Source organism: Hakea prostrata, chromosome 4 (assembly GCF_041222555.1).
Source record: "Hakea prostrata isolate BN-2017 chromosome 4, UWA_Hpros_2, whole genome shotgun sequence".
Classification (NCBI taxonomy): Eukaryota; Viridiplantae; Streptophyta; class Magnoliopsida; order Proteales; family Proteaceae; genus Hakea; species Hakea prostrata.
The window spans coordinates 37,154,390-37,181,721 of record NC_142603.1 but is presented as its reverse complement, the minus strand read 5'-3'; the positions used below and the strand labels follow the sequence as shown (position 1 = coordinate 37,181,721).

Below are 27,332 nucleotides of genomic sequence, written 5' to 3'. Positions count from 1 at the left end.
TAACAAGGGCATCATCGTTCAGGGCTTCAAAATCCTGACGATCGGAGGGCAGAAGACTGAGGGAGCTCCATTCTGCAGCTTTCTCAAGGTCTTGTGTCACCTTATCAATCTGCTTTAATGTCCACTGAGGTATGAAGACCTCCTCACAATCTTCAGTATTTTTGGATTTTTTGTGGGAGGAAGCATCAACTGTATCGTGCTTCCTTTTGGTTCGAGCGGAGGAGGAGATATTTGACCTCTCCACCATTGGCTTCTTCCCTTTACCCGAAGCGTCAACCACAGGCTTGATGTTCCTGATACCCTTGTAAGAAGGGTCGGGAGAGGGAGCAGAAGACTCTTGATCAGCAGTTAGGGCTCAGGGAAACCGTTGCTCAGCTGTCACAACGGCCCTAGCAGCCTTCGCCCGAAGATTTTCAGGGTTCATTCTTGGAGGCACTACAAAGAAGAACAAGAATCAGAATTACGAAAAAACATGTCACTCTTGTAAATTTGAAGGATGATGGTTAAGAAGCTCACAATGAGCCAAGCCCCAATACTAAAGGATGGAGTGGTACTCCACCTCAAGACCATGTATCTCCTAATACCATGGAATGGATTTGATCGTCTTGATAGCCGTCTCGTCTTCTTTGGATAAAGGAAGGACCCGGTTACTTTCAGAGTATGAAGTATATTGTTTCCAGACAATTGGAAAGTTGAGATCTGACTACGGCGCACGACAGAAAAAGTATCGTTCGCGCCATCCTTTGTGATTGGAAGGGCAAGTTCCTTTGGCAAGAATGCTGCTCTTCCAGTCAAGCTCAGTCTTATTACGCTTGGAGAGTACAACCCACCCGGGAGGATGGGAGATAGAAAGTAAATGAAAGTGCACAAAAAGAGCAAGAGATGGCGTAACGCCAAGTTCAAAACATAAACCCAAAAAGCCGACGATAAGACGCCAGCTATAGGGAAGGAGCATTCCAGGGCAAATGTCTCAGTGATTCAGAATGGCTGAGAACAAAGGATTGAAAAAAGGAAAGCGAACCCCGCTTTCCAATGCATCTATGTATAGGGAAAATTCACCCATAAGGGTCGAATCAACCCTCTCATCAGGATTGGGAGCCCTAATATGATAAGAAGAAGGAAAATCAAAACCCTGGATTGCCGAAAGAAGGGTTTCCTCCTTGTAAGAGGAGGGAACAGAACCAGGTCCGCCATTAGACCTGGAAGTTTGTTTTGACTGCCTAGAAGACTCGGCAGTCACCCTAGGAGTCTTGGAAGATCCAGACTCAGGAAAGGCAAAAGGAGTTTCGGCCTTTCTTTCTAAACTTTTATGGGAAACTTCAGCAAATTCACGCCAGAGGGCTGTTAGGGTTTTATTATCACTATCCGACTGCTCGGAAGGAAGGGAAGCAAAAGCTTCGTTACCACTACTATTACTGACACTGGGTACCAGGGAAGAAGAAACCCTATTATCCTCCATTACTAGTTTTAGTAAGGTACAAAAAAAAACTGGAGACAGGAAGTTTAACTTTGCAAAAGGATCAGTAAACTTACTGATTCAGTGAAGCAAAGGCTTGAGAGCGAGAAGGCGCGAAGCAGATGATGAAGTTTCAAATCCAGACAAGAAGAATGAAACCTACGAAGACAACGAACCGCTTTTAAGCACTCGCACGAGTGTTCGAGGACCTGAACGATCAAGATTGATTCAGCATCAACGGTCGAGATTTGAAGACATTTTGAAAGTTTGAACTCACGAATCCGAAACAGTTCGGAAACCGTCGCTTGGGTTACGTGAGCCACGATAGATTGAATGCAAAGAGACGCGTGGCATTGCCCTCACAACGCTCGAGGAAAAGTGACCACCGCATTAAATGTGATATGACATTTAGTGGGACATGCAGAGACTATTGCCTGACGAAGAACCCAGTTAAAAACTAAGCCCTCGGGATCGACCGAACGCTTGGTCTGGGGGGCTCGTGATACGGAGGAAATATGATCGAACCTGGTTCATACTCGGTTTGACCCTCGACCCCTGTCGAGACGTAGGGAATCGACTCACTTCCGAGTGAGCCGGGTCCAGAAGATAGCTTGCTGAGGAAGAAAACTAAATCGGCAACAGGCACGCCCTAATCCCACTTATGGATTAGGTTAATTACCCTAATGATGGCAAACACAATTTGGCGGCTGTCACTTATCATTATTGAAGGGATAATCATTAAATAACCGTGAGGTTATCTCAAGAGTCTTCTACTAGTTCAAACTAGTAGAAGTCTATCGCTCAACGGATCTAACTGTTAGGATCCAACGACTATCCGAAGAAGGCTCAAATGCATTTAACGACGAAGAAGATTCGAAGGTACGCTCTATATAAACCTTACTTATCTACAAGGTGAGGAGGACTTAGATCCATATACACACTGGTAGATGTAAACTATCGGAGGCTTACGATCTAGATCACTTTCCCAGTTTTTCATTCCTTAGCTCTGTGCGTCTAACAGAGCCGTTTGTGATTAAGTTCATCAACTGACTTAGCCTTCGGAGGTGGACTCCCGACCCGAGCGGTCGGGCCACATCTGACGCTTTCGTTTTGCAGATCATCACAAGGAGATCTAAGGGCTGAGCAGATTTTGGACGCATCACCATGTTATTTAAAGACCTTGACCTGAAGCCAAAGTTGAATACTGTGAGGCTTACGAATTTACAGAGAATTGTGTGTGAGTTTCTTAGATTTATTTGTTTATTTATTTGTAGAAACTATTTTTTCTTTATCTTGCAACTAGGAGAGTTTGTCAGTAATTTATTAGAAAACAATTGATAGTGGTCCACTAAAACCTAACTTTTATTGACTTTTTTAATTCCAGTAATTTGTCAGTAATTTTTGTATTGACTTTTTTAATTCCACACACATACGTGAGAAGCATGATTACACCGTGACTAACTTAACTCCATACACGACCCATCCCGAGTCCCAAATGACTGATGGGTTTCGTGGGAAATTCTGAATTTGCGTACATAAAAAAGAACAAGATTTTGTTAGATTTCATATTTACTTTTCCGGTTCGATCACATGGGTCAGCACAATCGCACAACTCCATAAGGGAAACAAACAAGAACTGATGACTAGAAGTTCCAATTTCCAACCACTGTGAATTTATTACTAGTGTAACTTCGTTAAAGTAAGTGGAGAGCTTGACGTTATGTAAATAGATAGAATTAAAAATTGGTGTCTATAAAGTATTCAAAGTACCATTTACCAATCGAGAGACTAATGTGATGGTGTCTGGAAAAATAGGAAAGCAATGGATGGCGTGTCTAAAGTAGAAGCCATGGGAATATGGGATGAAGTGAAGAAGTAAAAAGTGGTTATCTCGGAAATTCTTGTGATATGTGCTCAATAAAGCAGCAGGAACTTTCCCAAAAGTAAAAGTGGTTTTTGTTTACTTTTGATATTCAAATGCACTAGATCTAAACGCTGCTACTCTGCAAATACATCCATATTCAGATTTGAACGAAAGCATTCTCCCAGCAATTTGATAGAAACAATGGCAGCAACTCATGAGATTTCTTCTTCTGCTGCTGCTGGTTCTAAGATCAATTATGAAGTGTTTTTAAGCTTTTATGGCAAAGATGTTCGCAACAATTTCGCTGACCACCTCTACACTGCCTTAACTAAAGGTGGAATTTCGACATTCAGAGACTCTGAAGAACTCCACAAAGGAGACAATATTGAGGAGGATCTATTAACTGCAATCCAACAATCAAAGATCTCCATTCCCATATTGTCGAAGAATTATGCGTTTAGTAAGTGGTGTCTCAAAGAGCTAGCTTATATATGTGAATGCAGAAGAAAACTAAAGCAAATAGTCATGCCCATCTTTTACAAGGTTGAGCCAAGAGAAGTGCGAAGCCAGAAAAGGAAATATGAGGAAGCCTTTGAACAACACCTTATCAATAAGGTTCCAGATGTACAAAAGTGGAGAGATGCCATGAAAGAGGTTGGAGAATTGAATGGTTGGCATGTCACGGATAAAATGTAAGTCCAATAATTACATTTTACTCAATTGCGGTTAATATTCAATAACATCATGATTAATTACCAACCAAAAGAACTTAGATTATTTATATATTTATATTAATGTGTAAAATTTGCGTTTGTTGTATAGTTTAAAGGAATATATTTAAATGGATTATTGGGAAAATAATGCAATATGAGTTTCCATAACTTCTGCATTTCCATGCGAGGTTCCAAGATGTCTTAGATCTTGGATAATGATAACTTATGAGTTCCCATGCGAGGTCAATTAATCTTGCATGTGACGATCCAAACAAATAAAATGATTGGAGAGCCATTAGGTTATAAGTGACCATGAAGGCATGACATATTACAAACTAGTTATAAAAATAATACACAACTGCAAAGTAGTCTTCCATAATTTACTTAGCATAAGTCGCAAGTGCTTCATTCTAAGTTGAATTCTTTTATTCAATTTATTATTTATAGTATTGATATATATATATTTTTTTATTTGGATTATATAGGCCTGAAGGACAGATGATACAACATCTTGTTAAAGAAATTTATGATAAAGTGAACAAGAGACATTTTAGTGAAAATAACAGCCTAGTTGGAGCAGAATCTCACATAAGAGAAATGTTGATGCTTTTAGATATTGAATCAAACAATAGAAAAATTATTGGGATTCATGGCCTTGGAGGCATTGGAAAAACGACGATCGCTAAGGCTGTCTATCATGAAGTCTTCAATCACTTTGATGGGTGTAGCTTTATTGCAAATGTTCGAGAAGCTACTCAACATAATAATGGACTAGTTGTTTTGCAAAAACAACTTCTATGTGATACATTGAAGTTTGCAGTTCAAGATATTACTAGCGTGGATGTTGGGACTGATGTGATCCAACAAAGGTTGCGTTCCAAAAAGGTCTTTATTGTCCTAGATGATGTGGATAAAAAAGATCATGTAAAATACTTTGTAGGGGACCGTGAATGGTTTGGTGTGGGAAGCAAAATCATTATCACAACCCGAGACAAGTCTATTTTAGAGTTTTGGGAATCAGATGGAATTTATGAGCCACTACCAATGGATTTAAATGATTCTCTTCAACTTTTTAGCCATTATGCATTCAAAAGCCACCAACCTCCATATGAGTTTTTGGATCTATCAAAAGCTATGGTAGAAACTACTGGAAGACTTCCCTTAGCGCTTAAAGTTATAGGTTCATCTTTATTTTTAAAGAGAAAACCACTATGGAAAGACATGCTTGAGAAGCTGCATAAAGTTCCAAATAATGATGTCATGGAGAGGTTGAGAATAAGTTTTGATGGATTAGATAATGAGGAGAAACAAATGTTTCTTGATAGTGCTTGTTTTTTCATTGGCATGAATAAGGAAATTGTTTCTTACATATGGAAAGGTTGTGGTTTTCATCCTTTAGTAGGGCTTGAATCTCTTTTTGAAAAGTCTTTGATAACGATTACTAAAGAAGGTATGCTAGGGATGCATGATCTGCTTCGGGATCTTGGAAGGAGCATTGTTTGTCAAGAGAATGCTAATGAGCCAGGGAAACGCACACGAATATGGTCTCAGGAGGATGTTTTGAAAGTATTGTATACACAAACGGTATGTACCAAATAAAATTCAGTTATTTTCCACGATGACCTTGTGAATTGGGTTTTTGATAGATTTTTCTTGGTTTATAACAAGAACATCAGATGGATACTTAATTAAGTTTGTCTCTTTTTATTTTTATGTTTTTTTGTTGTACTTGTGTGTATGTGTGTGCAGGGAACAAGTAGCGTCTTGGGACTCAATATTGATTTTAGAAGTATACCTAAGAATGAAAGCTTGAGCATCAAAGGATTTGATGGAATGACATGTTTACGGTTACTCCGGATCGATGGTGCAAAGTTTTTCTGGAACTTTCCCCATTCTTTTTCAGAATTGAGGTGGCTTAGTTGGAATGGATGTCCTAATCAATTCAACCAAATTTCTTTCTATCCAATTAACTTGGTGGTTCTTGATCTATCTAATAGTGATATTACAGCCGATTGGATGGGTTGGAACTACATCAAGGTCTCTTAGAAGCTTCTCTCTTTTATTGAGTTTGTTTACATCAAAAGTGTATATAAATTATAGAAGAGAAAAAAAAAGACCTTTTAAGTTTTATTTAGAGAAGTTAACTCTTATATATATATTTTTTTTCTTCCACAATTATTGCAGATGGCCAAAAATTTAAAAGTTCTAGATTTGTCACAGTGTCATCGACTATCTAGGACTCCTGATCTTTCAGAAAATCAACTTCTGGAGAAGCTGCTACTTAGGAGTTGTTCGAAATTGGAAGAGATTGATACATCCATTTGTCATCTCACAAATTTGCTCATATTAGACATAAGTTGGTGCTTGGTGCTAAGAGTTCTGCCACGTCAAATGGGTAATTTGATTAACCTCCAAGAACTCGTTTTACATGGCACAACTCCAGAAAAGCTGCCAGAGAATTTGGGCCGTATGGTATCCTTGATAGGCCTTGATTTAGATTTACAGTTGTGGCATGAGGAGAGTGCAGTGGACCTCTTAGTTGAAATTTCTCAGATGACTGCTCTCAGAAGACTGGCTTTATTATCATGCAATAGTTTGACGAGCATCTCATGTCTTCCCCCAAGCCAGCCCAGCCTTTCTATTCATGAGTGCAATTCAATTCAAAAAATCTCATGTCTTCCCCCAAGCCTGACTAGGCTTTTTGTTCGTAAGTGCAATTCAATTCAAAATATCTCATGTCTTCCCCCAAGCTTGACTAGCCTTTTTGTTCATGAGTGCAATTCAATTCAAAATATCTCTGGTCTTCCCCCAAGCCTGACCAGCCTTGCTGTTGGTGGGTGCAATTTGATGCAAAATATCTCAGGTCTTCCCCCAAGCCTGACCAGCCTTTCTGTTCATGGGTGCAATTCAATTCAAAATATCTCAGGTCATCCCTCATGCCTGACCAGCCTTGTTGTTGCATATTGCATTTCAATTTCGAATATCTCAGGTCTTCCCTCAAGTTTGACTAGTCTAACAGTCCAAGGGTGCTCGTCAGTGGTAAAAGTATCAAGTACATCAAGAGGCTTGAGAAATTTAAAGACATTGTCTGTTCCTGATTGCAAAATCCTAAAAGAAATGAAAGGCTTTGACGACGTATTGGACTCCCTGGAGTACTTCCAGATTCAGAGTTGCGAATCATTGCAAAAATTACCGAGTCTAAGGACCTCAAAATATTTGAGGACTTCAATGGTTTCTTTCAACGATCACATATCACACTTTGAAGGCAGCGGCATGGACTCTCTCGTGGTGTTCAAGATACATTACTGCTACTCATTAAGGAAAATACCGTACCTGCAAGATTCGAAGAGGCTGAGGATACTACAACTCACAAATTGTCCAGAAATATTAGAGATTGGGTGCCTTGGGAACTGTGAATCATTACAAGAGTTGCTGATTGAAGACCTAGGTGAGTTAACCGAAATTCCAAGCCTTGACAGATTGAGGTCCTTGCGAACAATGACAATAAAAAGTTGCAAGAATCTACTAAAGATTCATGGCATGGATGGATCATTGGAGAACTTGGAGGAATTGAATATCAGTTGCTGTAATTCCTTGGAGAGATTACCTAATTTGTCAAACTGCAACAACTTAACGCATCTAGAGATTGAAGGCTGCAACAATCTAAATGAGAGTCTCAGTATTGGCAGATTGAGGTCCTTGCGAACAATGACAATAAAAAGTTGCAAGAATCTACTAAAGATTCATGGCATGGATGGATCATTGGAGAACTTGGAGAAATTGAATATCAGTTGCTGTAATTCCTTGAAGAGATTACCTAATTTGTCAAACTGCAACAACTTAACGCATCTAGAGATTGAAGGCTGCAACAATCTAAATGAGAGTCTCAGTATTGGCAAAATGGAATCATTATTGTATCTGTGTATAAGAGGTTGTGAGTCCTTAAGAAGATTACTAGATCTGTCAAATTCAAAAAGGTTGAAGAAGTTACTAATTGAAGGTTGTACAATTCTAGCCGAGATTCATGGAATTGACAAATTGGGAAACTTAGAAGATTTGGATATAATTGGCTGTGAGTCCTTAGAAAGCTTAACAGATCTATCAAATCTTAAAACGTTGATCAAGCTACATATTAGAGGTTGTAAAAATCTTAGCAAGATTAAGGGTGTCGAGACATTGGAATCCGTGTGCTTTTTTGACATAATTGGGTGTGACTCCTTGGAAATATTACCCAATCTATCTAACTTGAAAAAGTTGATCAACTTAAGAATTGAAGGCTCTAAGAATCTTACCAAGATTCAGGTTATTGACACATTGCAATCCTTAAAGCAGATGTGCATATCTGGGTGTGAGTCCTTGGAAGTATTACCGATCTGCCCGAACCTTAAAAGGTTACAATATCTACATATCGACGACTGCAGGAATCTTACCGAGATTCAGGGTGTTGATACATTGGAATCCTTGGAAACGTTGCACATAATTGAGTGTGAGTCCTTGGAAGTATTACCAGATCTGTCTAACCTTAAAAGGTTGCAATATCTATATATTGAAGATTGCAGGAATCTTACTAAGATTCAGGGTGTTGATGCATTGGAATCTTTGACGGATTTGCACATAACTGGGTGTGAGTTCTTGGAAATAATATCACTCGATCTTTCAAACTTGAAACACCTATTCGTAGTAATAGCCAAGGACTGCAAAAAGCTAACTGCCATCCAAGCGGGTAATAATCCATTGGAGTATTTCCGTACATTGGATGTTAAGGGGTGTATATCCTTGGAAAAAGTACCAGATTGTGTAATGTCTAAGGATTTCTATTTTCTAAATGATGTTTCCTGCGAAGACCTAACTGAAATTGATCGGATAAGACTCTTGATTGATGGTGGGTGCTCAAAGTTCCAAGTGGCTTTGTAATGACAAATTTATCCAAGGTACTTTTGCCTCTGCCTCAACTAAATCTGACTTTGTTTGGATTTAAATCGATTTGTCAATTTTGTAGATTTCTCATTTTTTTTTTCCCTTTTTTTTCCCTTCTCTTTTTTGAGAATCAATTCCAAGACTCCAAACAAGTTTTTCTGTAGCCACCCTTGCCCCCAGAAGCCGAACTCATTCCTCACTTTTCCCTTTTTCCTTCTCAATAGCCAACAGAAAGCATTTGGGCTAAGCCAAGACCTCACCTGGCACGGCAGCGTGTACCAGATCTAAAAAGCTAATGATAAGACGTTTCTTTACTCCTCTTGTCAGCAAGGGTTTTGGTTCCTTTATTCCGAATGAAGTCTAGAATACTATGGCAACTGATCCAAGTCAGTAAGTAATTCTCTGAAGATTGTTTTCTTCTTCATTTTCTTTTTCCCAGCTTAAGAAATTCGGAGTTTAGTTCAATAATATGTAATCTTTTCCAGATTCACTCTCTGTTTTTAAACACATATTTCAAAACAATTCAATAAGATGATAGTTGTGATAACTGTGTTTCACAGGAATTAAATGAGACCTCAAGTAGAACATCTGTTGCCTTTTTGCAGAAGATATGGAGCTGAGAGTGAGGTAAGAGGTTTGATGAAGAGTCTTGAACTCAAAAGAAAAATGGCAAGAAAAATCTCATAAAGTTGTCCAGCATATGTTACATTTTGCAGGGAAATCTGCTGTTACCAACATTACCAATTGGAGTCATGGGAGTATGTTTTCTCCTCTGCCTGTCTTTTCGCAATATCATGCTCTGCTCATTGTTCAACTGAACAACTGTAAAAGGTAGACTCTTCTCTGCACAATTTGATGTCGAACTTATGATCTACTTTGCAAATCACAATCTGCACCAAGATTTGAAATCTGTATGTATGCTACACAAAAATCATAAGCTTTATCTCCATAGCATACTTTTAAGAAAATTTAATGTTTGCAGCTCAAAGGCATATTCTCTCTTTCTTTTGGTTTTCAATGATATATAGAGTGTATTGCTAATTTTTCCCACCCACTACCCCCCACCCAAAAAGAAAAAGAAAAAAAAAGAAGTGAAAGAAATCGGCCTCAGATTATGGACTCAAATGAGGAGTAAAATTCCTTAATGTTCATATAGGTATTTTTATTTCAAACTTTTAAGATTAGCAGCTCAAAGGTGCATTCTCTCATTCATTTGGTTTTTGATGATTAATAGAGTGTATTGCTAATTTTTTTGCCATAAGAAGAACAAAAACGAAAAAGAACAAAAAAAAGAAAACAGTTTGAGACTACATACTCAAATGGCATAAGGAATCTTCATTAATCTTCATGTAGTATTGAATCAACTGCCTGAAGAAACACGAAATGAGAAAACCCTTAGAGTTGGACGCCCATAGAATTTCTTTCTAACAAAAATGCATAAAAAATATCAAGCTGGAGCGCCACGGGGTTGGATGAAGGAAGAGATGATAAAAGAAAGAAAAAGATGAAGAGTTGTAGACCAAATAAACGAAATGGAAGAAAAGTTGTTCAAAGAAAGAAACTTGAAAACTGCAAAGACTTTTAAATAGTATGGCATATGCAATCATAATTTTTAAGATTTACACTAGTCATGATTAATTGCTCAATGATGAACACTACTAATATGTACATCTCTATGATTATTATTATTGAAATTTTAGTGTAACTAATAGTGACTGATGCTCCATTTAACCAACAGGTTATTAAAGTGACTGCACAAATTGTCTTATACTCGTCTCCCTTATTTTACAGGTAATCCTTTTTTCCAAATTTCACAAGAGTCTCTTCCCTCCCCGCTAGTGGCATTCAATTGGGTGTAACGGATCCATATTGGAGCAGTCCCACAGTTTCATTAATGTGGTCAAGAGCAAATCAATTATTTCCAGACAATGTGGCTCCAGATTTGAGACCTAAGTAAGTAAAAAACATTAGTTTTCCGTGCTGTATTCTTGTTTTTACATTGACTTTGATTCCTCGGTGTATAGGCCTCTGTTTCAGTTTCTAAATTTCATTATGCTAATAGGAGTCAGGGTTGGTAGTAAAAAATATGAATAGAAAGGCATTTTCTTTGGTCTGTGGCTTCAACGGATGATGTGGCAGAGTATGGTTGAACAATATTTTGTTCTCACATTTGATAGCTATCTGAAATGTTGTTGGATGAAACTTTTGTTTTCTAAATATTTCTTTTCATGAAAGATACATTGTGGTTACTTTGCAAAATTCTTTGTTACAGAGCAAGGAAACTTCCTGGGAAATGTATTCAACTGCAAAGTTTCTCACTCAAGGCTTGAATCTCAGGTTTTCTTCCAGCATAGTTTAAATTTTACAGCTTGGATATGATTTTGATGAATTATAGAGGCTGCTGTAACTCTTTTCAAGCTTTAAATTTCATATTTCTTAGCCACTAAAGTCTTTTAGACTAATTTTTATAAGGTACCTAACTTAAATCCAAAGGGTACTTTGCGAAATCCCAATGCATGTGATCCATGATTTTTGGTGTGCATAAACTTGACTGTTATATTTAACGATGAATGACTAATTTGTTTTGTGATTTTTAGGTGTATGGCCAATCTTGGAAACTTGTCTTCTGTAAGGAATAACAAGGTGGTTTGAGTTACAAGACCAGTAAGAGCTTAAGGTGAAATGTTGGCAATCCATCTATTTTGGTGTTCTTTTTAGGCTATTCTGATTGCTGGGAAAGCAATCGTTTTGAAGAAATTCATGCACATCAACAAAGTGGACAGGGAAGATTTTAAAGAGTTAGTGATTAGGTTGGGAACAGATCGAGAGTAAGTTGAGCTTTAGTCCCTTTATAGTGAAAGTAATGTGGTAATCTATTTTTCAGGGCTAGATGATCATGGTTTTGATTCCAAGCACAACTTCTGTTGGTGATTGCTATCACTAACTCATGACCATTTTTATCACCCCATGGTACTTCTCTTTTCTCTTTTACTTTATTTATTTATAGGAACTTTTAAAAGAACCCATATCCTTGTCTTTCTCTAAGGCCAACCCTCTTCGCATCCTTCTCTCTAAGACTTATCCAAAGTTGAGAGAGCTGATCCTCCATGGCACTTGGTTTTCTTAACGAGTTTGAACTTTTTTGCAACAGTTTTCTGATAGGGCATGGCCATAGGCAGTCACAGATCCCATCAGCACCATCAGGATCTCAATTGGTATTGGCTCATTCTATCATGCATTTTATTGGTAAGCCATCAGCCGGCTGAGCAGACAAAAAAACAATTAGTAGGGGTTCACGTTGCATCCATTGTTTGGTGGTTTTAATTAACAGAATAAGTAGAGTTTTTTATGTGTTCTTATTCATGTGTGTTTACAGGTCTGATGTTTCTTGGCTCTGTTCAAAAGCTTTTTAACTGGTTCATGCCTGTGTTGGTTATCACTTGTTACTATGTGGGACTGAAGAAATATAATACTATTTAATCAATCAAAGGTAACTCCTGCTACTATACTTTGTACAGTTTTATACTGACTATATTTTGCCTCCCTGTACAGCTTAATAAAATCAGTCTATTAGGAAAAAAGTTGAGTGATCTACATATTAAAAAGAGAGATTGTCGGTGTTGACAAATTGGAATCCTTATTGTCTTTTTAGCTAAAAGATCAATGGTATTAAAAGTGTTGGTAATACTCCATATATATCAATATTGTTTAATTGACGGGGGAAAGATTCCTTACCTGGATTCGCTTTCCCTTTTATGAAGTATTCGCAGCGGAAGTCTAGATCCACGTTCTCGTTCCACCACCAAATCTTTACCGGAGAGATTCCACAATCACAAGGAACGGGAAGTATTTCCACAACCCAAATGCCGTGTGGAAAAGATGGGATAGTGATCTAAAGCAAAGGAAATAAACCTCCAAAGGGTTTCTCCTTCCTGCGTTTCTTGGAGAAAAGGAAAGAGAGATGGGAGACGCCGTTTTTGGAAAACTTACGTAATGCAATCACACTCAATTATGCGGTGGTTACCAAAATATATAACCCTATTTTGTAACCGCCCTAATAGTGAGTTTCCAATTTTGCCCTTGGGCATTTAATTTATTAATTATATTAATAAATTCCAATAGCTCCCACTTGCACAAGGGCAAGTGTTAATCTTTCAATGTGTCCCAGGCACACATGTATATCCCAGATATACACATTCAATCTCTTTGCTATGTATCCCAGATACATAGACCTCTTGTGTCCCAGACACACATGTATATCCCAAATATACATATTCAATCTCTCTGCTATGTATCCCAGATACATAGACCTCTTGTGTCTTAGACACACATGTATATCCCAGATATACATATATATTGATCTCTTCACTATGTATCCCAGATACATAGACCACCTGTGTCCCATACACTAATATCCATAAGTCATACTGGCAAAATGGGTTGTGCGACCGGTGACATACCTGCACGCGTGAGCCCCAAACTAGAAACCTTCCTAGAAGGCCAGAATGGCACATCACTCAAAGAAACATATCAAATAAGCATTAGTATAACACAGTGTCCTAGGTTTATTCAAACTCACCAGACTAAAGGTATCTCGATCCCTCTATGAGATCACCTTCTTGTCCTTAAAATGTTCACTACTGTAACACATACATACATGGCGCCAAAGAAACACTTTTTAGGGTGCGGTTGAATCAAACCTTTCCTTTCACCCCAGACCATCACTACACTTAGGATTGACTCCTTTCCCGGTAGTGCCCCTTTAGGTCGAATCAATCATGACCATAGGTAACACTCCAAAGTAGCCACATCAACCCTTCGTTTCATGATGTCGTCGAAAGTCACTAAGAACACTAATGGACCATAAGGTCCAGGACTCACACAATGAGAGGAGCAGGGATCCATCCTCTCATTTCCAATGATCGCTAAGCACATATAGTATGATATACGTGCTATGGTGGAGGATTCTATATACAATAGAACATATGTCCAACTCAACACCATACAGATCTTAGTCCAGTCGCAACCCCTTGCGCCTAACCCCGAGTTTCTTTATTGTCGCCACCCTAGCGCCACATAAAGTACTCGCACCTGGCTCCTATAGGCAACATGAATAGGGGGAACATTCATGTCGATTCTCTTCACAATAGAGAAACTCATGTTGATTCCAAATCAAGGCGACATCATGATTACAAATTGACCTACACAAAGTCATTCACAATCTGTCTCATCTCTGCTCGTCTCCAAGGCGCCGAGGGCGAATGCTCGTGTGAGTGAGCCATTCTCTTGCCTATTGACATATCTAGTTTTATGCTAGAAAAAAACACAATTACACAGAAAGTGAATAAAATAAATGCTGGAATGAACTCATATTACTCAATAATAAGAAAGTCTCAGTACAAAAATAATTCACAATCTACGCAAGCCCAAGGATTTTTCATGAGAAATAAAAACATCCTTGGCTATAGGTTTGGTTAGAGGGTCAGCTACCATCTGACTAGTAGATATGTGCTTAAGTACAACTTTCTTCCTTGATGTAATATCTCTAACAAAGTGATATCTCAATTTGTATATGTTTGGTCTTCCCATGATACTTGGGGTCCTTGACATAGCTAAGAGCTGCCGTACTATCACAAGAGACAAGGGTAGCCTCTTTGGATGTCATCACGATCCCAGTATGTCGAAGGAATCTCATCAACCAAACAGCCTCTTGAACCACAGCTGAGCATGCCACATACTCTAATTCCATGGTCGAGAGGGATATACAAGTCTGCTTCTTGCTACACCACGAAATGGCCCCGCCATTCAGCAAGAAAGCATATCCAAAGGTTGATTTGCGCTCATCGATGTCTCCAGCCCACTCTGGCATCACTATAGCCAACTAACCGCAAATCCGATCCTTGGTAACACAACATGTAGTTACTCGTTCCTCCGAGATATCTCAATATCCTCTTAATCGCTTTCAAGGTGCTTTATGCCCGGGTTTGATTGGTACCGACTAACCAAACCCACCGCATAACAAATATTCGGCCTAGTACACATCATAGCGTACATAAGGCTACCCACTGCACTGGAATATGGAACTCTTTCCATCTTGGTTTTCTCCTCTGGAGTCTTAGGACCCATATCAAGGCTCAAATGCAAACCTTTCTCCACTGGAGTATTAATTGGTTTGCAGGCAGTGCATCTGTATCTTGTCAAGACATTGTCAATATAGGTCTCTTGAGATAAACCCAGTAATCTCTTTTGCCTATTTCTGACAATCTTGACACCAAGTACATAGCTTGCTTCACCCATGTCCTTCATATCAAATACGGAGGACAACCATTTCTTAATGGTTTCCAATAGCTCCTTGTTATTGCTAGCCATAAGTATGTCGTCTACGTACAGTGTCAAAATGACATAATTATTATCAGATCTCTTGGTGTAAACACAGTGGTCTTCCTCAAGCATGGAAAAACCATTTTCCATCATAGCTTGGTGGAAGCGCACATTCCACTGTCTAGATGCTTGCTTTAAGCCATATATGGACTTCTTAAGCTTGCACACTTTGCGCTCAAGTCCATTTGCTTCAAAGCCTTGAGGTTGATCCATATAGATCTCTTCCTCAAGTTCTCCATTGAGAAAAGCAGTTTTTACATCCATCTGATAAAGCTCCAAGTCCAACTAAGCAACAATAGCTAGTATGAGGCGAATTGAGGCAAACCTAACCACAGGGTAAAAGTTTCCTCATAATCAACGCCCTCTCGTTGGGTGTAGCCCTTAGCCACTAAACGAGCCTTGAATCTCTCAATAGATCCATCCGCCTTTCTTTTGATCTTGAGAACCCACTTGTTCCCAATTGCCTTTCGGCCTGGCGGCAAGTCAACCAAGTCCCAGACATGATTAACTTTCATCGACTCCAACTCTTCCTTTATTGCTTTCAACCATTCCTTTGAGCTTGACCCCGCAAGAGCTTCCTGCATGCTCTTTGGTTCATGCTCATTGATTGAAGTCATCTCACAGTCGATCTCTTTAGGAGTTACCATGTAGGCTTCATCCTCTATGTCGAAACGTCAACGAGGAACTAGCCCGCGCCCACTACGGCGTAAATGCATGTCAGATTGCTCTCCGTCTAGGGTAGCTATCACATCTGCACTCCCACTCCCACTAGGATCTTCTGGATGAACCCCAGGTTCAGTATCCAGAATCTGAATCCCTGGAGTGACAAGACCACTATCTTGTATTTCAAAGAATTCCGATGATTCTTTGTTAACTCTTGAAAGAGATGGAAAATCATTCTCCAAGAATGTTGCATCCCTAGACTCAAGTTCCATTCTCCTCTCACTCTCATCTAGTCCAATGAAGACATGACCCTTTGAGGGTTCAGAATATCTCACAAAGATACACTTTCTTCCTCTGGGCCCAAGCTTTCCATATTGGTGAGAAGTAGAGTGAACGTATGCTGCACATCCCCATGCACGCAAGTAACTCAAATCTGGCTTCCTTCCGGTCCACAACTCATATGGTGTGGAAGGAACCGATTTGGTTGGAACTTTGTTGAGGATATAGGCCGCAATCAGCAAAGCATCTCCCTAATAAGAGATGGGAGATTTTCCTGCGCCATCATGGATCTCACCATGTCTAGCAAGGTTCTATTCCTCCTCTCAAAGAACCCCATTTTGTTGTGGAGTCCCCGGAATAGTAAGTTGTCTAGATATCCCCTTTTCATCACATAACCCTTTGAACATATCGGAGAGATACTCTCTACCTCTATCCGTTCTAAGAGTTTTAATCCTTTTATCTAACTGATTCTCAACTAAGCTCATGAATTTCTTAAAACATTCCAGAGCTTCTGACTTATGAGAAATTAGATAAATGTGACCATACCGTGTATAGTCATCTATGAATGTGATGAAATAAGACTGTCCTTTTCTAGTATGCACATTCATGGGTCCACACACATCTGAATGGATAAGTTCTAAAGGAAGAGAGGCTCTCAAAGCCTTTTTAAATGGTTTTCTAGTTGCTTTTCCCCGCTAGACATGACTCACAGGTTGGCAAATTAGATAGTGAACCTTGGCCTAAGAGACCTTCTCTTGCCAACCTATTCATCCTATCTAAGCCAATATGTCTTAGTCTAGCATGCCACAAATTAGAAACAATACACACAGTATCTTGGCAAACAAAAGCACTACTAGAATTAAATGAATAATCAATTGTATCCAATACAATGAAACCATTATTAAGAAAACCGTAACCATAAACTGTATCACCTAGATACAAAACCAAAGAATTGTTTTCAAATACAACTCTAAAACCATATCTCATAAACCACTCTTGTTTCTGTTCCCACCTCTATTACTTTGCCTAGACCACTGAAGTTGAGCTCTCTCCTTCTTGCGCTTGAAGCCTGCACCCTTACGAGTGCTTGCTTCAGCAGCAACTACTTCAATGTGAGGGACATTGGCCAACATCCGATCCTCCTCCAGCTTAAAGTGCTTGGCAGCTTGATCAAATGTCTTGACCTCATCAACATGAGTCAAGAAGATCTTCATTTGCTCCCAAGACTTAGGCAATGACCTGATGATGCAAAGACTTGCTCCTCATCGTCTTCTGACGCCCACATGCGCTCAACTCACTAATCATGTTAGACATGATGGTTATATGCTGCCTCATGGTGTGACCCTGGCGCATCTAATAACCATCAAAGGTGAGTCCTAGCTGGCGGCCTCTTGTGGTGGAAGTCCCTCCATACTGGAACTTCACAGCCTCCCACAAAGACTTTGCAGTCCTATGCTTCTCAAATCGAAGCATCAGGTCATCCCTCATGGAGCTTAGGATACTAATCCTAGCTACCCAGTCCTTCCTCTTCTAGGCATTGTAAAGCTCAAGGTTCCTGTGATACTGTGCAGTGGTATCTTCCTCAAGTGGGGACATGGTCTAGTTTACGGTTTCCAGCATGTTCTATTCTTCTAGGAGATATTGCACCTTTCTGTGCCAAAGGTCATAATATCTCTCATTCAGTTTATCTCCTTTTGGGAAGTTAGCAACAATGTTCTTGGTAGCATCCATTTATTCTAGAGACATTATATACAAGAATGAGTTCAATAAATCTAGCATAAAACACAACTCATGCAACAACAAATCATACTAGCATAGTCAACCTATGGGATAAGCACTTAAACCGAAAGAGATGCTAAAAAACATTCAATCAAATTCTCATGCAAACCCACATAAACTTATACACTAATTTCATTCTGTGCAAGAAACATGATTGATAGACCCATAATTAAAAACAACAGTTTTATTAAAATAAAACATGCAATCATATTAAAGCTATGAGGTGGTTCACATAGAACACTTCTACCTTATTAGCTCCCACTAAGCCCCATTAGGCCCTCAATGCCCAAACATCACACAGATTGTCGAGCCATTGGTGTCCAGTAAGTTAGAAACACATTCTGAACTGGACAGACCAATATCCAAAAAAAAATCCATCTCTCAGACGGACTGTCGTCTGCCTAGACGGAATTCCGCCTGCCTTTTATGCCCAAACGGATGACCGTCTGCCCAGACGGAAATTCCTTCTGGCATTCTATGACCAGACGGACGACCGTCTCCCAGACGGAAATTCCGTCTGGATCACTGTGATCTGTCTGACACTAGACGGATGACCGTCTGGTCCACACTGACCAGAAAACGACGTTTTTTTTTTTTTCTGATTTTTTCATGAACGAAATTTTTTTCAAAAAAAAGGTAAAACAAGTTTTTTCACCCAAAAAATATCCAAAAATACATGAAAAAATCCAGCAATAATTTTTAAACAAAGAATAATTTTCATGGATAATTAATTCATGCAAAAAATCACAAGGGAAAAAAACAAGGATCCTCCCATTCGGATCCGAACCCAAAACATAAGGGTTTCTAAAAACCCTATCAATTCTCCCATGGGTTTCGTATTAAACCCTGGATTCTCCTTAAACCCTTGATCCTCCCATTGGATCCATACAATAAAATTAAACAATGGGGAGGAACAAAAAACCGTGGGAACATATGGCTCTGATGCCAATGTTGGTAATACTCCATATATATCAATATTGTTTAATTGACGGGGAAAGATTCCTTACCTGGATTCGCTTTCCCTTTTATGAAGTATTCGCAGCGGAAGTCTAGATCCACGTTCTCGTTCCACCACCAAATATTTACCGGAGAGATTCCACAATTACAAGGAAAGGGAAGTATTTCCACAACCCAAATGCCGTGTGGAAATGATGGGATAGTGATCTAAAGCAAAGGAAATAAACCTCCAAAGGGTTTCTCCTTCCTGCGTTTCTTGGAGAAAAGGAAAGAGAGATGGGAGACGCCGTTTCTGGAAAACTTACGTAATGCAATCACACTCAATTATGCGGTGGTTACCAAAATATGTAACCCTATTTTGTAACCACCCTAATAGTGAGTTTCCAATTTTGCCCTTGGGCATTTAATTTATTAATTATATTAATAAATTCCAACAAAAAGCTTTTAAAAAAAATGTTATAGGATATGTACAAGTACTGCCATCAGCAACCACGAAACAAGCACAAAAAACCTTCATTGGAAACAGAAACTTATGAAGCATCTTTTTCAATTTCAGCAACACCATTGCTGTCAATGAAGCTAAGAAGTACAAGCACTGCCACATTTCTAGGAACACTGAGTAATTTTCCGCTCAGTTGACTCAAGATAAGGCTGGAGGTTCCACCACTGTTGAATAACAAACAACGGAAGCCGTTTGCTTGCAACTAGATTTATTATACTGCCGAGTCTATTTCCACCCCAACCCTCATCAGACCTAGCTCCCTTGCCACCACAAAACCCCTCATAATAACTTCAATTTCTAAGCAAACCATTCTCTCCACTCGCCGTCGATTATTACATTGTAACCAAATATAATAATAAACAAGAATGGAATTCCCAAGCCAACCACTACGTAGAGGAGACTTCATATTCCTTGATTTCCACAAACTGCATAGCTCATCAAAGTTCCTATGAGACATCCATATATATTAAGACCTCTTCCAAACTTCTGGAGCTTAAGGGCAATTCATAAAAACATGAGAAAAATCCTCTTCCTCCTTATGGCATAATTTACGTCGAGAAGCAAGGGAAGTACCTCTCTTTTGATCTTGATTGTCCAATGGTTGGAATCCTTATTGTCATTGCATATGAGTGGATGTGAGTCTTGAAAAAAGATTACTGGATTTGTCAAAATTGAAAAAGTTGTATGGGCTGTTTATTGAAGGTTGTGAGATTCTTACTAAGATTCATGGAGTTGACAGATTGGAATTCTTGACGTGTTTTAACATTATTGGATATGAGACCTTAAGAAGATTACTAGCTAGATCTGTGTAACCTTAAAATGTTACAATATCTAGAGATTAGGAAGTGCGAGAAGATTGAGGGTATTGGCAGATTAGAATCCTTGGAGGAGTTGGACATAACTGGGAGTGAGTCCTTCAAAATATACCCATTCCGTCAACCATTGAAAACCTATGGAGACTAAAAGGTAAGCACTGCAAGAAGCTAACTGAGAGTCAAACTGGTAATAATCAAGTGGAAACTTACAAAGTCAAAGAAATTGTGGGAACTGAATTGTGATTCCTACAATGGCCTGGCTGATACTGATCAAATAAAACTCTCAGTTGATGGTGGGTGCTCAAAGCTACATCTGGCTCTGTCTTGACATTTTTATTCAACGTATTTCTGCCTCTGTCTCAAATGAACCTAACTTTATAGCATTTAAATTGAGTACTCTAGTTGATCTGTGAATTCCATAGGGTTTTTTCTCCTTTTCATTTCTAAGAATTGGTTTATAGATCCAAACAAATTCTTCTGTGAAGAACCATTGTGGATAAGAAGTGCAGAGTAACTTTAGATTTGAGATGTTGAGAATTGAAACTGGTTAAAGAATTTTATTTTTCAATTACAAACCTTTTTTGCCCCTTGCTTTCTTACCTTTAGCCTTTGGGCATCTATCAAGGTTTTGGCCCTTTGAGTAACTAATGCTATTGCTGTTACACATGGTTTCCATTTCTGGTATTACAGTTTCAACTGACTGATCCCCTTCCAAAGCTGCTGCTCTGCAGAGCAATTATTTACACTCCATTGCAGAGACTTAAAAGGAGAAAGTCACAAAGTGAGATGCAGCCACAGCTTTTATACTATGAACAAATAAACCACTCCTCAAAGCTTCTCCTATGAAATTAGCCATAGAAATGGGCATGGTATCCTCGTGTTCCTTGGTGATCATGGTTATGAAATTTAGTGATCAATATTTTCTCAGTTCTTTATATTTCAAACTAGGAAGGATAAGATAAGGAATGATCATATTAGAGTTGGTTTGGGAGTTGCTCCCATAAGTGATAAGCTTCGAGAAAGTCGTTTGAGGTGGCACGCCACGCTCAACAGAGACTTATAAATGCCCTTGTACGGAGAAATGATATAATCCAGAATGAAGGGATTAGAAGAGCTAAGAGTTGACCTAAGATAACTTTAAGAGAAGTGTTGAGAAAGGATATGCATAGCTTAGGCCTTGTATCTAGCATGGCCTCAAACAGAACTGATTGGAAAGCAAGAATCCATGTAGCCGACCCCATTTAGTTGGGACAAGGCTTATTGTTGTTATTGTTGTTGTTGTTATATCTCAAATTCTAATGGATTAATTCCCCATCTTCATACATCTTTATTATTGTAATTCTGTTGGAGTTCATGAAGCATAGCAATTATCATGTATAATGAAGCTTCAGCAGTTTTTGCATACGTATTTGCTTTTATTTAGCCTAGTTAAGTCCATACCAAAGTGAAATCAAATCTGCATTGCTGAAATGATGTCAAATAAAAGCAGAGCAACCTTTCATTAGGGGAGATTGGTGGGAAGGGTGTAAAAGCCAAATGGATTCATTCCACTTTTTGGATCTTTCAATCACTTCACTTGAATCATTTCCAACCAAAAGGATCAGTTGGTGCCAATCAATTCTCTCATGGTAGCATCCACTTGCTGACTATGAACTGAAATATGTATGGGTCTGTAGTCATTTGTGCTCCCTTCCCAACAAACCCAAACTTCATTTTTCAGATCTGTTGGTTACCAATCAATTCTCTTATGATAAGACCTTTTGGACCTTGGAGTGGTCATGAGAGGAATAATTAGCTTTGACATTTAGGATCTTCCCTAGCTCCAATGTAGTTAATGGTCCAATAGAGATGAATATCAGTAATGAACATATCTGCTTTTTTATATTTACATGTTCAATTAGTAAAGGAATTTGAAATAAGTCTACAATACTATGGTAACCGATCCAAGTCAGTACTTCACTGAAGACTGTTTTCTTCTATTTTGTTGGCTTAAGGAATTTAGACTTTAATTCTATAATACGTATACTTTTCCAGACTCACTCACTTCAAAAGAAGATTGTTATGACAGGTACATTTGGAAGGAATTGTAGTATGTCCTGTGGATTTAAATGCTGCCTTCTTGTGGAACATCTGGAGCTGCAGAGTGAGATAAGAGATTTGACAAAGAATCTTGAAGAAAAAGAATGAAAGATGAGGAGGGAAAAAAAAAGGAAAGAAAGAAAAGGATATCTTTAATCCAGACACCTTTTAACATGTTAATGCAAATTCTGTTATGAAAAAATCCAGAAGGTTAATTTATAGAGCATTTCTCAATTTATTATTTCATGGATATTATGTGGTTATCGCCCTCTATTTTTCTCTACTTCTGTTTTTATGCACGTTGTACATTACTTATTTAGAAATGTTCACAAAACTGTATAGTTAGAGACTTACAGTGAATTTATGATCTACTTCACAAATTAAATGTGTGCTAATATTTAAAATCTGTGTGTGTGCTACACAAACATCATAGGAATTATCTTCATAGCATGCTTTAAGAAAATTTATCATTTGCAGCTCAAAATCATATTCTCTCTTTCTTTTGATTTTCAATGATCAATAAAGTGTACTTGCTAATTGTTTTCGAAAAAGAGAAAAGAAAAATCAGTTTGATATTATTGACTCAAATGACATAAGGTAACTTCCTTAATTTGCATGTAGGTATTGGATGAACTGCCTAGAAAATTAAGAAATGACAAAGCACTTGGAGTTGGAATAAGCCCGGAGGAATTTATCTAACAAAAATGCACCATAACATGAAGTTGGAGTGTCAAGCGGCTGAATTGAAGGAAGGAATGATTAGAGAAAGGAAAAGATGAAGAGTTGCAGAATAAAGAAACCAAATGAAGGAAGAATTGTTCAAAGAAAGAAACTGGATGAAGCAAGAGATGGAAGAAAATTGCATAAGCTTTTAACGGTATGGCATATGCAATCACTGGGTTCAGTTAATGTTGTAATGATGAGCAATATTAATTTCTATATGTCTAATTGTGATTGCACAAGTTGTCATGTACTCATCTGCCTTTTTATAGGTAATCTTTTCTCTTCTAAATTTCACATTTGAGCAGTCCAACAGTTGCACAAATGTAGTTAGGAGATATGATGAAGTCTTGTGTCTTCTTTCCTTCCTCTTCAAACCAAGCAATTATGGATTTGTATTTTATTTGTTCTAAGTTATGTTCTTTGAAACACTATGGTTCCAGATTTCAGATCCAAAGTAGGTAGAACTTGAGATAACACTAGTGTTAGATGCTATATTTTTGTATTGTATTGAATTACGTTTGACTCCTCCGATTGGATTTGTAGGGCTCTGTACCAGTTTCTACATTTTAGCATGTTGATAAAGTCAGGGTTGCTAGTAGGAAATAAGAACAGAAATGCTTTTACTTTGGTGTGTGGCTTCAACGAACAATGGAGCAGAGGATGGTTTAACAACATTTTTGTTCTCACATTTGTTTCCCTCTAAATTGTATCTTCATAGCTATCCAAAATGTTGTTGGTGAAATTTTCATTTTCTCAATCTCTTTTCATGAAAAATATATTGTGGTTAGTTTGCAAAATTCTACTTAGGAAATCTACTCTACTGCAAATTTTCTTGCCAATGGCCTGACTCTCAGATTTTCTTTCAACGAAGGTGTTAAATTATACACCTTGGATGTGATTTTGATGAATTATTGAGGCTACTGTAACTCTGTTAAAGCTTTAAATTTCATATTTCTGAGCCATCAAAATTTGTTAGACTAATCCTTCTAAGGTACCTAAGATAAATCTAAAGGATACATGATTCCAAATGCATGTGACCCATGATTTTTGGTTTGCATAAACATGACTACTTTACATGTAATGATGAATGAGTAATTTGCTTTGCGATTTCTAGGTGTACCCGAACTTGGAAAGTTGTCTTTTGTAAGGAATGACAAGGTAGTTTGAGTTGCAAAACTAGCAAGAGCATCAGCGAATAGGGCAAAGGGACAAATCTTAAAAAGTAAGTAATGAGGTTGGGGATTGAAAGTAACTTGGGGTTTAGGCTCTTGACAGTGCAAGTAATAGGGGGAAATCTACTTTTCAAAGATAGATGATCATGGTTTGGTTCCAATCATTTTCTGTTGGTGATTGTTATCAGTAACTCATGGTCATTTGTATCAAACCATGACAACTGAGTTATTGTACATGGCATGCCTTGATATATGTCTCCTCTTCAATGCTCTAATCTTCTTTGCTTGCAGGTACTTTTTCTTTTTATTTTTAGTTTATTTTCTTCACTGAGAACTTTTGGAAGAACCTGTCCCTCTCCAAGGCCAACCCTCTTTGCATCTTTTCTCTGTGACTTATCACAAGTTAAGAGAGAGGATGCTCTGTAGCACTTGGTTTTTTTAACAATGGAAATCTTATTTCCTCTACCCATAATGTTTATCAAGGCTAACAGATTTAAAGTTTCATGTAACAGTTTTCTGATAAGGTCATGAGGAATCACAAGTTCCATAAATATCATCAGGATGTCAATTGGCATTGGCTAGCCATTGTTCTATCATGCATTTTATTGGGAAGCCATCAACCAAGGACACGTAGGTGTTCGTGGTTGCACCTATTTTTTGATTGTTTAGATTAACAGAATAAATAAGGTTTCTTTGTTCCTTGTTTCATGTGTTTTTATAGGTCTGCTGCTTTCTTGGCTCTGATCTAAGCTTTTGAACTGTTTCATGACTATTTTGGTTATCACTTGTTACTGTGTCTGGGACTCCATAAATAAAAGACTTGTTGTTTAATCAATCAAAGGTAACTCCTGCTACTAAACTTTCTACAGCTTTCTATTGGCTAAAAAGATCCTTGTATAGCTTACTGTGTGGTGTTTTTGGTGTTTTTGAAAGATTGCAGGTGCTTCAGTCAAAAGAATTCTTTTAATCAGGTTGATCTACTTGCAACCATGGTAGCTGGACATTTGGATGGAGTGCTTCAGGACCTGGATGTGGGAAGTCAATATCTTCTGATCCAAACCAATTGCCTTAAGGTAGAAGATTTGCTACCTGAACATAGATTACCATGGCCTTATTATCCAAACTCCAGATTATTTGTGGATAGTAACTTCCTTTTGATGCTATGTATTATCAGATGTGCTGTCTTGGCCTTATAACAGGGCACCATGCATACAAAGAAGTTCCACATAGTACCTACATTTCTTAAAAATCTTCTTTTGATTTAACCAAATTGAAAGTTGAGTAGAACTAAGATGAAAAATGGAAGAGTGAATAGAGTTGCAAGTGCACCTGTGATTCCAAATGAAATCTCACAACCCAATGCAAAACTTTACTCACAAAATCATGGGTATGGCCTATAGCCTTTACACATTATCTTATACTCGACCGTAGAGTCAAGCCCATGATACCTGACCACTTGAGATCAACCAATTTCTCTTTCTTCGCTTTATCTCCACTTGAGATCAATCAACTGTGGTGTTCAGCGTTTTCTGACGCTTTGTGCAAAGGAACCGAGGGGTTTGTCATCTCTCACATGCCCTGCCTATGCACCAATCCCTTCGCAAGATCCTCACTTGGAGTTGGTCAGATATCTTCCTCTAGCACAACAGATCAGGCCACGTCAGATTTGTTCTTAATAAACATTTTTAGCCTGTAGGTTATTTCATTCTCCTCTTTATGTCTACAAAACTTCTTCTTTGCAAACAGAGAAATTCCATCGAGAAGGGCTGCCGAAAACAGTTGTTCAATTATCAAAGATCCCAGCCAAGGCTGATCTAAAACCCTTGTGCAGATAACGGGTCAATCCTTGTATGTATTATAGCAAAAATGGGGAAATTTTAGAAATCGAGGTATTGTTATACAATATGCAATTGAGTGAAATGAAACCTCTGAATATTATTCACCTGACTCTCACACATAAAAATGACCCCATATCTAATGTAACAAATGTCACTATACAAGAGATTAATTACACATTACTCCTTAACACCCGCCGCAATGTAAAATCCCCTAAAGTACTAACCCAATAACCTGTCTTTTCAAGTCCGTGAACCCGGAGTTCTAGTAGAAGGCAACTCTAGACCATTTGAATTGAGCCCGAAAGTTCAGAAATTGAATCTATGGAGTTGGATGAACTAAAAGAAGACCCAAACACCTAATTTGTACTGGAGAAGGAAGTTCTCTCAATGGATCACACGGTCATGCACATCCTTCAATCACATAAACATTTCCTGTTGGTGGGTCTCGATGTCCACAATCTAGCACTCCACTAGAAGAGAGCAGCATCGCCCACTATGATGGGTCAACTGTGAGTGCAGCAAGTGCTTGTGGAGCCTCCCTAGAATGGGAAGATCGACTCACCCTCCTCCATACGGCGCTTGAGCTGTACCTCCTCTTGTGCCTGATCCTCATCAGCATCCACCGGAAACTCAAGTGAGTTTGGTCATCCTAGAGACTCATCTGCGAGATAAGTCTCCTCCTTATGCATTTACCCAAGCCTTCACATACCTCCTCGGTATCACTAAAGTCCCCCCCCCCCCAAAAGTGCTTGAAAATGTTGGTCAAGAGATGCCCGAATCCAAGGTTTGCCACCCTAGGTTCTCCACTCAATAGAACATCTCCCCTCGAATGATGTATGAAAGGTCGATAGGATACCCCACATATAGAGCAAAGGTGACAAAAGCTTGCATCGAGGAGATCTTGTCCTAGTGTCCTCCCTTGGGCACAATATTGCAACTCATGATGCGGAAAATGAGTCAAGGAGAAGGGAGCATGCTCTTGCCTTAGTGAACATGATCACACTCACAATTGGAAAGCATAGTGAAGATCAAGAAGCACTCAATATAATGGATGGACTCATCCCCACCCCCAAGAGGAATCCATCTCCGCTCACCACGAACGTACAACACATTTAAGATACGAGAAACAAACTTAGTATTAAAATGAATATAAGTACCTCATTCTGAGATGAGATTGAGGGCATCATATCTCCT

The 27,332-nt window shown here is 38.6% G+C and overlaps 1 protein-coding gene and 1 long non-coding RNA gene across 3 annotated transcripts; both read left to right on the top strand.

The window, feature by feature from the left end:
* The first annotated feature begins 3,449 nt into the window (after positions 1–3,449).
* LOC149018779 (uncharacterized) lies at positions 3,450–8,947 on the top strand. The gene is made up of 5 exons (XM_089153965.1): positions 3,450–4,012; positions 4,519–5,617; positions 5,783–6,070; positions 6,218–6,959; positions 7,023–8,947. Exons 1-5 carry the CDS (start codon positions 3,522–3,524, stop codon positions 8,945–8,947), a joined length of 4,545 nt encoding a protein of 1,514 aa, XP_089010091.1. The 5' UTR covers positions 3,450–3,521.
* A 264-nt stretch (positions 8,948–9,211) lies between these two features.
* On the top strand, positions 9,212–26,132 carry LOC149018778 (uncharacterized). Of its 2 annotated transcripts, XR_016172982.1 has the most exons (13): positions 9,212–9,340; positions 9,511–9,577; positions 9,667–9,781; positions 10,742–10,903; positions 11,223–11,287; positions 11,548–11,920; positions 12,102–12,196; positions 12,327–12,440; positions 22,395–22,615; positions 23,027–23,282; positions 24,243–24,930; positions 25,022–25,141; positions 25,234–26,132. It is a non-coding gene; the product is annotated as an uncharacterized LOC149018778 (long non-coding RNA). The 2 variants fall into 2 exon arrangements; XR_016172983.1 differs by lacking the exon at positions 22,395–22,615.
* Positions 26,133–27,332: the final 1,200 nt, after the last annotated feature.

Excerpts from the sequence above, each read along its gene's own strand:
- LOC149018779 (XM_089153965.1), top strand. The coding sequence starts at position 3,522 with ATGGCAGCAACTCATGAGATTTCTTCTTCTGCTGCTGCTGGTTCTAAG. Across the intron at positions 4,013-4,518 it reads TGGCATGTCACGGATAAAAT|GCCTGAAGGACAGATGATAC; the intron begins GTAAGTCCAATA and ends TGGATTATATAG. Across the intron at positions 6,071-6,217 it reads TGGGTTGGAACTACATCAAG|ATGGCCAAAAATTTAAAAGT; the intron begins GTCTCTTAGAAG and ends CAATTATTGCAG.